Source organism: Lactuca virosa, chromosome 3 (genome assembly GCF_052849685.1).
Source record: "Lactuca virosa cultivar CGN04683 chromosome 3, Lactuca_virosa_CGN04683_v6, whole genome shotgun sequence".
Classification (NCBI taxonomy): Eukaryota; Viridiplantae; Streptophyta; class Magnoliopsida; order Asterales; family Asteraceae; genus Lactuca; species Lactuca virosa.
The window spans coordinates 273,952,604-273,967,000 of NC_136428.1; the positions used below are offsets into that span (position 1 = coordinate 273,952,604).

Consider the following 14,397-nt stretch of genomic DNA (forward strand, 5'->3'; position numbering starts at 1 on the left):
TTTAAAAGTGTTCTAATTCAATAACACCAATTCATCCAATGCCAAAAAAAAAAAATTATAGCAATATTGATATCAAATTTCAAATAAAATGCAGTAAATTACACGAATGTTCCCTTTGATTTAAGGTAATTTACATGCTTGGTCCCTTATTCTTTTTTTTTTAAAACTCCGATCATTCATGTGGTATTTTTTTGTAACGATTTGATTGTCTATCAGACTAGGTTAGAAGCTGACTGTGTTAGAATTTCTGACTGAGTTAATTTCCGACTGAAATTTGTTGTTTGATTTTGTATATGACTGACTATATAAATTGACTATATTACCTCCCAAACAATATTTTTATAATGGACACTTGTATATTTCTTAACACGTGTATACTTCACACATTCTTGAGGTTTTTAACATACAGTTAACCATATAGAAAATGATCTTGAACTTATTCTTCTCCTGTATAAATCTCGTACCTTTTTGTATTACAAAATCCGGCTCGAAGCCATTACTAATCATATAAATAAACACCATTTTAATCCCTCTGATCTAACTTCAAGCTAATACAATCATCTACTAAAAACTCACTCGTATTATAGAATCATAAACCCAAAATAAAAGGTAATTTAACATTCAGTTAACTATATAGACCGCCATATAGACCGTTGTAGCTGCAAATCCTAAAAATAAACCACATCAAACCATAAAAGAAGCTTTATCGAACCATCAGCATAAAGGAAATTTGATCAAACCATGGGTGTATTATAGAATCACAAACCCAAAATCAAAAGGAATTTCACATACAGTCAAAATTAAATTCAAGTCAATTGATTTCAACAAGTTGAAAATTTACATTAAAGAGAGCTGGCATAAGATCTAAGAAACTTGATCTAACCATCAGAATTTCACAAACACCAACAAAAATATCTTAACTCATCAACAATCTACAGCAACAAGCACAACAAACAAGCACAACAAACAGCAACAAAAAAAATCCCAGAAACAAATCGAGAATTTCACAAACTGAATCTATTAACTCAAAACAGTGGACAACGATCGTGTAACTCTCGTAGATCCGGGCTAGTCAATTTAGAGACGATAAGCATCAAAAATGACTTTTTGATGAAAGTTTATTTAGAATGAATAATCTTAACCAAGTTGAGGTATATGTCACAAGGTTTCCGAAAATATAAAGAATGCCGAAATCCGAGTTATAACGGAGAAGTTATGACCTGTCGAAGTTTCGCGACAGAACCGACACGACACAACGCGACGTAAATAGTGAATTTACGATAGAGCGATATTTGGATTTAGCGATCTACACAAAAGTCGTAGAATACGTTAAACCGAGAGCGTGCATAAAAAGAACGTCTAAATCTGACTTCGTATGAGGAAGTTATGATTTTTCGAAATTTCGGCTTAGCAGTGTACAACCCGAAGTTCGAATATGAGATCGAGCGATATTTAGCCGAAACAATCTAAACGAGAATTGAAGATCTCATCGTTAGTAGTCCAACGGTAAAAAGACAGACGAAAACGGACGTCGGATGAAGAAGTTATGATTTTATAACGGAGTTTTTCCTGTCCCGGCCTACTAAAAATAATATAATAACAATAAAGTCAAAATTAGGCAACGGAGTCTAAATGAAAGTTGTAGAGCATAGTCTCAACTATGCGTGGATATAAAGAACGTCAAAAACGGAGCTCGTATGCGAAAGTTATGAATTTTTGAAGATCGTGGCACGCATACCAAAGCTTATCCGAAGAGTACGCCCAGCGTACTCCGAAATTACGCCCAGCGTAAATCGAGTTTCAGCACCCTATAAATAGAATGTGAGGGCAGCCGATTCCTTTGCTCATTTTCTCTTCTCTCTCTCCCATTTTGCATCGATTTTCGTGCAAGAGATACCTCGAAGCCCCGGTATCATTCCCGAGCCCCGAAGCAAGTCCCGAAGCCCCGAAGATCCCGAGAAGCAAAGTTTCCGAGCCGAGACTCTACCCGCGTAAAGCCCGATTTTGGAGAAAACGTCCCGGTTTTATCGGAAAAGATTATTTTAAGAGACGAGGTGCTGTCTGATCATCGTGTTATCAAGTGAGTGTATAGTCACTTTCACCTTACACATATATATGAAGTATTTTCTTTAAAATACGTGTTATGTGTAATTATATTAATTGTTTAATTAATGTGACTGTTGAATAGATGTTTTATACAAGTTTTAAACTGTATATGTATTTTTATCTACAAATATGTTGGGTAAAACATGGGTAAATGAATTAGATGATGTGTGATGAAATAAAGGTGATGAGAGGTATCGATGTTTAAGATGATCTAGTCATCTAGCAGAGTATAGACAACGGCCACAGACTATTTTAGATAGTCCAGTGGAACGTTAGCACACTTGTAATCGGTAGGTATGTTTGAACTATATGTTCATAAGGTGTTCTCGAACTATATGTTCATTAAGTGTTTTTGAACTATGTGTTCATCCGTTAGTTCTTCTTTTTGACACTATTACGTGTCGGGGTACGGGAGCGTACGAGAGTACTTTATTAGTATTTTCCCTATACTTTTATTTTGAAGAGCTTTGGAGTCTTTGTTTCTTTTATGAAGTGATCGGACGAGCTTCATGAGTCAGTGTTTCCATTTTCGATGCCGGATAGGGGTGAGTCTGGGGGTTATATATCTCACGATATTCAGACCACAGCCTAGGCATTAGTCCGTGTTTCCATTTTCGATGCCGGATAGGGGTGAGTCTGGGGGTTATATATCTCACGATATTCAGACCACAACCTAGGCATTAGTCAGTGTTTCCATTTTCGATGCCGGATAGGGTGAGTCTGGGGGTTCAGACCACAGCCTAGGAATTAGTCAGCGTTTCCATTGCCGGATAGGGTGAGTCTGAGGGTTCAGACCACAACCTAGGCATGAGTCAGCGTTTCCATTGCCAGATAGGGTGCATCTGGGGGTTATATACCTCACGATATTCAGAGCACAGCCTAGGCATTGATAATTACCCCTGACTTAATTGTCTTGTGGTTCTTTCTTTTACGAACAAAGGTTCGTGGTTAAACTTATTCCATTCATTTGATGTCTTCTTCGATCCTCGTTTGCTGCTAGGGAATTTCCGAAGCAGTTTCGTTAGTTGGTTATTCATATCGATCCTTTAGGCTAGATCTAGTAAGATCACTGTATATGATCAGTATGTGGGGATCGACGTTGGTAGTGCTTGTAGTATAAACCTAGCAACGATGGACTTCGTGCCTATTCCTTAGGATGAATCCTTAGGAATGAGTGATAGTTGATTCTTAGGGTAAATCCTTAAGAAATGAATAAGATAATGGGGTTTGGGTAATTGGGTTGATTGTTTGATGTTTAAGCATAATAAATTTATTTATTGTGGGGTGAAAACCCTATATGCTCACTAGGCTCCCAAGCCTGACCCACTCAGTTTTCTTTGCATTACAGGTAATAACACAAGAGTATAAGTTGGTGGACTTGACGAGAGATTTTGGATTATAGGTCAGTAGTTATAAATAACTGTTGTAAGGTCTATTTTATACTGTTTATGCTTTTGGTATGTATCGGATGATGACATCCCGAGATTTTGTTATTTAATGAAAATACATTTCTTTAAAGAAATGCTTGGATAAATTCTTATCATATTTTTTTTGGGAACAAATTCCGCAACCGTTTTCTTTAAACGATTACTCTGATTTTAAAACAAAGAATAAACAAATCGGTCTTTTCTGGCCGTAAAATTGGGGATGTCACAGATCGACACATATGTAAGTTATCGATTTGTCAAATTATCGTGATCACATCACAGAGAAGAAATCTGGATTTCAATAAAATAAGTCGGCGACCTGTTTGAGTTCCAATCGTACCCGTTTACGATCCCAATATCACCGATTTGTGTTCCAGAGTCGATCAATTCTCGATCCCAATTGAATCAGATACAAAATTGGGATCGACACATTTCACGTTCCAGGTTACGTATGCAGTTTGTCGATCTTGGTGACTATGAGAGAAACTATGTGGTTGATTGAAGGGAACCTGCGTCGAAGGCTTGACATAGGACGAACGAAGCAACGCAAAGGGCATAAATGAGAAAGACGCACAATGGACTCGGTCAGCTCTCTTTCAATCATGGACCGAGTAAGGAGCTAGGTCAGTTATTGCCGACCGAATCAGACTTTAGCAAACAAGTTGACCCGGGCCGAGTCAGCCTAAATTACTGACCGGACCCAGTCAGCTCACCATCAAACGGAGCCTCAAGCCATAGTTTGCAGACTTTGTAGACGTAACCCAAAAAAGGTTAAAACGGTAACTCCTACTCCTCGGGAGTTGCCAATCATGGCCCCTATAGAGAAGTTGCATAAAAAATTCATCTAGAAAGAAGCTTAGTGCATCAATCATGGCCCTCTTTTTTGTGTTTAAGTGTTATTTGGGGTTTACTTTGTTGACTTCAAAGTCTTTGTGTGGAAGACTTTTGGCCAAAACGTGACTATACTCAAAATTTAAAAGTGTTCTAATTCAATAACACCAATTCGTCCGATGCCAAAAAAAAATTATAGTATTGATATCAAATTTAAAATAAAATGCTAAAGTAAATTAGACGAATGTTCCCTTTGATTTAAGGTAATTTATATGCTTGGTCCCTTATTCTTTTTTTTTTAAACTCGGATCACTCATGTGGTATTTTTTTTGTTACGATTTGATTGTCTAACAGACCTAAAAAGACATTTTTATCCTTGCTACATATTTTACATTTTTATTTATTTTACACACCTTATTATTAATATTATTGATAACGGTGAGTCTAAAACCGTCAAACACAGCCGTTTAAACTCCCCTTCTTTCGATCTCAGCCGAGGTTAATCAGAAGAAGTTTCTTCCTTCCTCAGCCGACGACTGCCCACCTCTCACGTTCTACATCCCACAAATCACTTGCATCTCTCCTCCTTCTTCTCCCTAGGTTCTCAATCAATAACTGTCGTCACTATATAAGAGGTCGATTTCAATGTAATCGATCATTCCATCAATCAATTGCTTCAAAACTTTGTAGCGTCTGATCAATGATGGAACACAAACCCGCTGAAAACGCTTTTTCCTGGATTAGTACAAGGACGTTCTCACTCAATTGGATGAGATGACGTCGTTTCAGTGGTGGTGGTATGGAGTTCAATAGTGGAACACAAACCACGATTCCTCCTTCTTCTCCCCATTTCCTCAGAGTCAACGGTATTGGAGAAATCGGTTTTCAGGTTTTCATCACGGAGCCTTCTTATTCGGTAACTGCAGTAACCACGTCCTACAAATCCTGTCTATATAAGGATGCGATTTCCCCCTATTTTTCTGATTGTGTGTGTGGTTTAGGAGTATAAGAAACATCTTCTCGATCCCGGTACATATTTTTTCTTTCCCTTCGTCCTCTCTCCTAATTTGATTTGAATTATTGTTGCAGGTTTCAAAATAATTATATTATGTTTCGATTTTTCTTTATGGTGTTCATGTTTCAATTTTTATGAACAACTTCCTAATTTCTACTCTTGCTGACATATTAGTAATTTAGTATAAATTATGAATTTTTAAAATCGTTATTTGTTAATATGTTGCTTTCGAAAATTGATTGTATGAATGTGTTTTGTTTACAGCGTCAACTACAAACCCTGTTCCGGAGAGCACCCTGAAGAAATTGCTTACATGAATTTGCTAATTACATGGACGGTGGTGTCACTAGATGGGGAGGGAGCGACTGGTATAGCAGAGATACATTCAAGGTGAGTTCATTTTCAAAAATATGAACTTTATGTTTTTCTTTCTCTACTAAACGAGAGATTCACATCTTAATCATCAACTTTCTCCTATGCTTTCGTTTCTCTTGCCAACAAGAACCTCATCAGAAATATCCTTAATGTTATCAAAAATAGGCTGAAGGTTTTTTTACCATCGATTTAACAGGTTCACCATCTCTTCTTCCCACCTCCTGACCTTGAATCTATATGTTTTATAATAATCTTTACATGTAAATGTCGAATTTATGGGTTTTCTTTTCAAGATCCTATTTCAGGGTATGGGTTTTCATTTATGCTTCTGCTAACAATGATTTTACCTAAGTTCTCCATCTTGGTTTTAATTGGTTTGTTGTTTTCAAATATCGTTAATTTCTTCTCTAACACTTTCACCTAATCGATAGTTTGAAATAAAAGCATCCAGATAATACCATGGAGTTATGTATTGGCTGTGGACATTATGATTTGGATCTATGAACCGGTTCATAGAGCCAAATCAATTGACAAAGTATAAACAAAATAATATCTACAGAAAATGAGTTTTAAAAAGTGAGTTTTCAAAGAATTATCTTCAAAATATTGGAGGTTGGATGCCTTATAAGTATGATTCTACAGAAAATGCCAGCCTAGGTATTTTTATTTATCGAAATTTGTTTTGACCTTGAAATGGCAGTTTTCACTGAGATGTGACATTTTATCTTTATGAAATGACAGTGTACGTATGTAATCACAATGTATCTTTTATATATAATTTTTATTGTTTAATCTGATTTTTTTACCTTTCAGAACTAAAACAACAAAACAGTGGGATTATTATCAAAAGCATTGTTCTTCTGTGCAGTTGCAAAGATAAACGAAGGGCATTTTTGGAATATTGTTTAAAGATTATATGATGGATACAGTGAAAAAGAAAGGAGAATTGAATGTATTTTAAAAATCTCTAAAAATTCTACTTTTTGCTGGTATATTTTTTCAAGATAGGATGGTAAAGCGTATGTGAATTCTAGCACGTGCATGTTTTCAGCCAATAAGATGTGGATTTTAAAAAACAAAGTATTGGAAAATTGGAAAAGTTTAGTGGTATATCATACACGAAACAAGGGTGGTCAGCAAGTGAGTTTTATAGATTCTTTATGTATTTATAGATCATTTAATTTAATGATTTATTGTTTTCATTTTAACATTGTTTCAGTTAACATATGTCAACCAAAAAAATTTGATATCATCAAAAGTTACCGAAATATATAAATAATAATGATTTTTATTTTGTGCTAACATAAAAATATTTTGTTGTTTTTATATTAAAAGTACAAGAATGTTTTTTGTTTAAAACAAAATAAATTGATGTTATTTATTTATTATAAAAATACATATAAATAACTTTATGTTTTGTTAATGCTTATTAAAACTAAAAGGTAGATTGTTAAGAGTTCATTATGAAAGGGAGGCGATCATAAATTTATTTATCGTAGTTATATTTTCAAACTAAAAATATTAGTGTACTAATTTTTTGAAACCAAACATAAACATAGTTACGATCGTAAACCAAAACAACAACGTCGTACATAACTAATATAGAAAGGAATGAAAGTAATATGCTATAAAAATAAAAATAAGATAAATCAATATATTGTTTATACATTTATCAACCTGTCCACCGGACGGATATGCTACTAGTTTTTATTATTATTAAAACATTACGTCCTATAAATCCTCCAACCCCACCCAACCCCTTTTTATATCTCCTAGCGGCTCTTTATATACCTATTTTTTGTTATTTTGAAAATTAATATTTTTATTATTAAACATATCATAACGACCACGTCCTAATCACTCTTCCATCATTTTATAATTTGTATAATCCCTAAATTAACTAAATTAGTTCTATACACACGTCCAACGACAACAAGAAAATGAAATACAACTATATGATAATTAGGGGTGAGCAAAAACCGCACCGCAACTAAAATTAACCGCAAAAACTGCAAAAACCTCAACCGATTAACCGCAACCGCAATAAAAACAAATGGTCAGGTTTTCTGTTTTTCAAAAACCGCAAATTTGCGGTGCGGTGCGGTTATTAGTTTTCAAAAACCGCAAAAAAACCGCACCGCACCGCATATATTATATAATTTTTTTTTATTAATTACTAATATATTAAATATTAAAAATAAGACAAGTTTCATGGATGAAAGAAAGATAAAATTCTAGAAGACAAAAGTGTTGGTTTTTTCTTATGTTTAACTTTGAAAAATGTTGAAATTTGACAATTTTAAGATATTTATTGTTAATTACTAGTGATTTAACGTTTTTAAGATATTAATTGTTTGTAATTTAAGTTAATTGTCTTATATCTTATGATTTTTTATTATTACAAGTAATATGTTTAAACCTTTAAAGTTGTTTGAACTCTAAAGTGCGGTTAAAAACCACACAAAATAACCGCACCAAATCCATGCGGTTAATAATCGAAACACAAAAAAACAAAACCGCACCGTAAAAATAACCGTCTAACCGCACCGCAAAAATAACCGCACCAAGCGGTTTTGAAAATGGATTAACCGCATTTGCAGTTAGTGGTGAGGTTTTGGTCAATAACCGCACCGAACCGCACCGCGCTCACCCCTAGTGATAATGAGCAATCAGCCATAAACCAAGTTTGTGGATATAATCCCCTAAGAAGAGTTAAAGTGGTAATTCCTACTTCTTGATAGTTTCCAAATAAATAACCACTTAAATCGAGATTTTAAACATGAGATTTTTTTAATATATGCCTTAAGACGCATATAAGAAACATTAATTTTAAAAATATTACTATAATTAACTGTGATAAACATTAATTATGTACAATATTACAATAATTAAATGTAAAATATATTAATTATAAATAATATTATTTATAATTAATACTTATCACATTTAATTATGATAATATTACTTATAATTAATATTTTAATTAATGCTTATTATATGTGTCCTTAGGACACATTAGAAAATCCATTTTAGCATTAAGATTCCACTAACATGTAAAAAGTTGAGAATAACCTTTGGGAATTAGGATAAGATACATTTCCATTATACATGAACATTTTTTTGTATGATTTTGGAGTTGTTAATGTGTGTTTACGTATTGTATATGTTATTCAAATCATTTAGAAAATCTAGCATCTCGACAACTCGACCTTCCAAAAATAGTCTATATTTAAAAGTTCACAATTTTATTTTAAGAACATTAAAAACAACTCCTTTATTTGTGAAGTAATAAGTGTCGTTTTTAAGAAAATATTTATAGATCATCACTACACAAACTACATCTTTATAGCAAACCAAACCAAGCCAAAATAGTAACCTACTAAAAAACAAGAGTAAATTACATGAATGGTCCCTATAGTTTGGGGTAATTTGCACGTTTGGACCCTAACTTATTTTTTTAACTCGGAAGGTCCCTACTTTTTGGTTTTGTTACACGCTTGGTCCATACTATTTGTTTTTGTTACGCGTTTGGTCTCTGCCTTACCTAAAAAGACTATTATTTAAATAGGGAAAAATGGTGAGGTAGGTAAGGTAATGTGAGGGGGGTGGGGTTGGATGTGTGTTTATTTAAATAAATTAAAAAATCAATGGCAAAATAGTCTTTTTAGGTAAGACAGGGACCAAGCGCGTAACAAAAACAAATAGCAGGGACCTTCCGAGTTAAAAATATAAGTTAAGGACTAAACGTGCAAATTACCCTAAACCATAGGGACTATTCGTGTAATTTACTCAAAAAACAATACCATAAAAAAATATCACAAATTCAACTCCCTAACCCTACGCATGTATAAATAACCCTCCATTCAAAGGAGGTTGACATAGTTTAATGTTACAATTTTCATAACAAGTATCATCAAATTACATATAAAAGTGAAACTAACAAAATACATTTTTATGGGAATTTATTAAATTGGAAAATGCGTACATTACATTACATATGCTTATAACCATTACATGCATCAAATCTTACACATCTATAGACCATGGTCAAGGGCCAGTTATCTTTTCATGTTGTGGATCCTATCTTTCACAATATTAAATAAACAGAAACAATCCCAACAAAATAAAATCAAAAATTTAGAAAACAAGCTAATAACTTACAAACCTTTTCTTCAAAAATCACCAATACACAATCTTGTAGTTGTAGTAAACACACCAATTTCTTCAAGAAACACCATATCCATAGACAATCTTTAGAATTTGCCATTTTCTTCAAGAAACACCATAAGAGAATCTTGAAAATCTGTCTATTTCTTCAAGAAACACCATAAGAGAATCTTGAAAATCTGTCTATTTCTTCAAGAAACATCATAAGAGAATCTTGAAAATCTGCCTATTTCTTCAAGAAACACCATAAGAGAATCTTGAAAAGCTTCCTATTTCTTCAAGAAACACGAAAAGATAATCTTGAAAAGCTGTCTATTCCTTCAAGAAACACCAAAAGAGAATCTTGAAAATCTGCCTATTTCTTCAAGAAACAACAAAAGAGAACCTTGAAAATCTGCCTATTCCTTCAAGAAACACCAAAAGAGAATCCTGAAAATCTGCCTATTTCTTCAAGAAACACCAAAAGAGAATGTTGAAAATCTGCCTATTCCTTCAAGAAACACCAAATCCATATACAATCTTGAAAATCTGCCAATTTTTTCAAGAAACACCTAGTTTCTTATCTACCCCCTTTCAAGAATCTACTAAAATAGGTACACTTTCTACAAACTCTTTCCTCATTTTCTTCAAACGATGTCTAGTTTTCACTTTTAAACACATACCCACGAACAAAAAAACATTCAGAAACCCGTTCATCTAGCCATAAAGGCAAAACCTATAACTCGCTTGTTGATAATGACCAGATTGCCCCGAATCAACACCCATATCTTCATCTTCACCACCATTTGTGAAACTCAAAATCTGTTTTAAACAATGAAAACAAATGAAATCCAAACAAAACGTCTCCATGTAATTGCGTTCATTCAAACAACATCCACAATTGATGCATCTAGGAATGCAAAAAGTACACGCCCTACAACAATAACGTTTCCCTTGACAGGTGTCAGCTGGACAATCGTACACCTGTCTCAGTTGATGACATTTCGGGCAGGCCTCGATGTCAATCGGGCGGTCATCTTCTAGTGAAAGGTGCAACTGCCCGCCATTGTAGAATCGGGGTTTAGGGCAAGTGAGGTGATTTTTGTTATTATTATTATTATTATTATTATCTATGGATAATACTTTTTTTAGGTCTTCAAATTGCTCCATTGTTATGGAGTGAAGTCCACCGATTCTTAAACGCTTTATTCCACCTCCATTGGTTGTCTTCAAAGACTTTAAATTACTTAAAAGCCCTTCCATAGTTAGCCCGTTACATCCCAGTAAACTTAACTGCATTCACCATTTTTAAAATGTTAGTTAAAAATGACCATTTTACCCTTCTGTATGTGCTTTTTGAAAGTGATAAGGGCCAACTAACACTAGGTTTAACTATTATTAAAGTCTAAAAGACTTTCTTTTTTTGACCGAATGAACTGTCTGAATCTGAGTAAATGACCATTTTACCCTTCTGTATGTATTAAGCCAAAAAGAAATATGACCTTATACACCTTTATGTTATAAATTTACTTCCTTATATAGTCAAGAAACTCGAAAAACTCAACGTCATCAAAAGTGATTATTACAACTTCATGTAGCAAAAAAACATTTAGGGGTGTTTGGATGTGGGTTTTGACTTTTGAAAGTGATTATGTGGTATTAAATAAGAAAATAAATTTGTAAATTTGTAATAAAACGTATTACAAGAGATAGTGTTTGAAAGAGCTTCTTGATGGTTTTGAGTGTTTGACAAGTTTTGATCAAATAGGAAAAAGGTAAAATAAAGGTATACAAGTACTTTTATTTTACACTTTACATGAAATTGACTACTTGAACCTATATAATCCAAAAAAGGAAATTTCTTTCTAATCACTACCACACATAAGAAGTTAAGAACACACCCTAAATGCATATATGGTTTGATACAAATACATACCTTTGTTAGCCCTGGATTTTGTTGGATGACATTCTTGAGACCATTATCTGTGATTTTCAAACACTTTACAAGACTCAATGATTGAAGACTACCACTTGCTCGATTTGTAATTCTTAAAAGAGATTCATCAGCAAATGATTCGCCTGGTTGTTGATCAATGTGTATATTTCTCCATAACAAGGGATCATTACGAACACCATCACGTAAAGATTTACAAACCCTTTCAACAGACATCAAATCCCTCATTCCTAAATGACCAAGAGCAAAAAATAAAGCATCATGAGGAACACCAACATGGATATTATCTTTCCCATCACTTTGACAACAATTTGTGTTCTTGTTGAATGAATGCTGCAAGGCTTTAGATTCCTTACTTCCATCGAAGAAAAACAACCCATTTGTTGTACTTGTATCGTCTAAATTGATCTCATCGCCAATTGATTTTTCTGAGATTTTGATGTATCCGATATCGTCATCAACCTCTTGAATCCACCCCCTAATCATCGTACACCCACCGCTTATATTCATCTCAAAAGGATCAGAAGGCAGCATATCAAGAACATCCTCCTTCTTCCATTCCCAATTCAAATTCAAATAATCATCAAAACCATCGAAATCGAAACTGTTATCTGTATAATCATCCATTCGGTACCAATCACCGATCTTCAATGAAGAAAGTAAATAATCTGGACTATAAACTTTAGGATCGCATAAAAAATCATCAGCCATAGTTCCTAGAAATACTGGAAACAAAGAAAAAACCCCCCAAAACTATAATCTGATATTATTACCAGCCAACTTGTTAACAAAAATAAACCAATAGTTGAATGGAAATAGCTGAGTTTTTGTAGGGGGGGAGAAACAAAAACGAAAAAGAGGCGGATTAGACGAGAATCTGAAAAAGAATCGAAATTGGGATTAGATTAGATTAGGGGGTATGATTATTATCCTGAGGATGACGAAGAATCTAGTTTTTGCGAAGAAAAATGAAAAAATAGATCTGACCTCATTGAAGATTATACAGGTGGTATATACGAGCAGAAGACGAAAGGAAATGAAGGCAAGAGAAGAAAGGAAAGTCAAAGCTCCATGGCGAAATCTCCATGGAGAGAGAGATTTGTGGTGGCAGAAGCCCTAATTACGATGGAAATTAACAGACTTTGTTTGATGGATTGCTATTTGGTAGGGCTGCCGGCGTTCCATTTTATACGGACGAAATATTGGATACCGGTACTCATCTGCAAGCCTCTCTACCATCCGTCCATAAGTCAAATACCTAAAATAACTACATTAAATTTCATTTTAATTAATTAATTTAAAAATAATATACATTTAATGATAAAAACCCAAAGTTTGAGCAACATGTTTTTTGTTATGTGATTCATTTATCATTTTTGTTCACAATAAAACCTAAAGTATATTAATTTAATAGACAAAATAAATAGGTTTGTAATGTCTTTTTTTAGTTTTCCGTAATATTATTATCAGTTATTTCAAAGAAATTATTATTTTAAACTGTCAAAAAATTAAAATATCACCGTATAAAAAAGCTAACAAAATAAAAAATAATCTGTGCGGATGACAAGTAGCTTATATTAAGTAACTTCAGGAAAATAAGTCTATCAATTGTGCAGATCTGATTGAAGAGATTGCATTAGAAAATGATATTAAGTAACTTCCGAAAATTAAAAAAAGGTCATCTGAATTTGATATTTGTATTTTGCATAAAATTAAATTAATACTTAAAGAAAAAGTATCAAATAAAGATCATGATATCGGTGCCAATATGTAATATAAATAAAATTAAAATTAAAAGTAGCCGATAAAATGTTTTTAGAACGACATATTCCTTTGATGACTATTATGTTTTTAAACTACACATACTGAAATGAGAGAGAAACAGAGGTGAATCTGACCGAGATGTGAAAGGTGAACGTGAATCTTACGTGAGATGGGAGAGATGAATGTGAGGGGATGATTAGCTTCATAAGAGATGAATTTGTAAGTTCATCCTAGGTACATATTCAAAATTGAAGATGAATTGTTTCTTGATTTCTTGCGATTAGCTAGCTAGTTTGTTAAGAGTGTATTGTTGATTTATTGGGACGGGAAGGGTATATTAGGTATTTTACTTTATAAATTTTTTGGACTGGAAAAAAAATTGAGGTAGACTGACGAGATGACACTTGGAAACAAATGTACTCTTTTATTAGAGTAGGAAGATATGTTTTAAAAATATAAAAATACTTATAATTATTTATACACATGTTTACAAATTTATTTATACGTTATGACGCGTCTTTATATAATTTTAAAATGTATATTACGTATAAGTAACTTTTTTATACATATTCAAACATATGGATTTTTTTTTTGTGAAAACATATATTAAACAACTAATTTTTTTTCTTGGTTTGGTTGAAGGTTTTAATATTGGTTTCTCATATGTAGATTTAATGAATTCAAATCATTTAATGAACAAGCTTGGACGGGTAATTCTATTTCTTAATTTCTGAGACCATCTAAAGTCAAAGGGGAAAAGTTAGTGGTGCTTTAATTGT

At 33.2% G+C, this 14,397-nt stretch overlaps 1 protein-coding gene and 1 long non-coding RNA gene across 4 annotated transcripts; one reads left to right on the top strand and one right to left on the bottom strand.

Moving 5' to 3' along the window:
* The first annotated feature begins 4,828 nt into the window (after positions 1-4,828).
* On the top strand, positions 4,829-6,962 carry LOC145167206 (uncharacterized). 2 transcript variants are annotated; one of them, XR_013740990.1, is made up of 3 exons: positions 4,829-5,393; positions 5,644-6,128; positions 6,568-6,962. It is a non-coding gene; the product is annotated as an uncharacterized LOC145167206 (long non-coding RNA). The 2 variants fall into 2 exon arrangements; XR_013740989.1 differs by having other exon boundaries at positions 5,644-5,769.
* A 2,729-nt stretch (positions 6,963-9,691) lies between these two features.
* Positions 9,692-13,090, bottom strand: LOC145167207 (F-box protein SKIP14-like). Of its 2 annotated transcripts, XM_079086328.1 has the most exons (3): positions 12,842-13,090; positions 11,837-12,731; positions 9,692-11,193 (listed from the first exon to the last, which is right to left on the bottom strand). In XM_079086328.1, the coding sequence occupies exons 2-3, from the start codon at positions 12,563-12,565 to the stop codon at positions 10,618-10,620; spliced, it is 1,305 nt and encodes a 434-aa protein (XP_078942454.1). In that variant the 5' UTR covers positions 12,566-12,731; positions 12,842-13,090; the 3' UTR covers positions 9,692-10,617. The 2 variants fall into 2 exon arrangements, with proteins under 2 accessions (XP_078942454.1, XP_078942453.1); XM_079086327.1 differs by having other exon boundaries at positions 11,837-13,090.
* Positions 13,091-14,397: the final 1,307 nt, after the last annotated feature.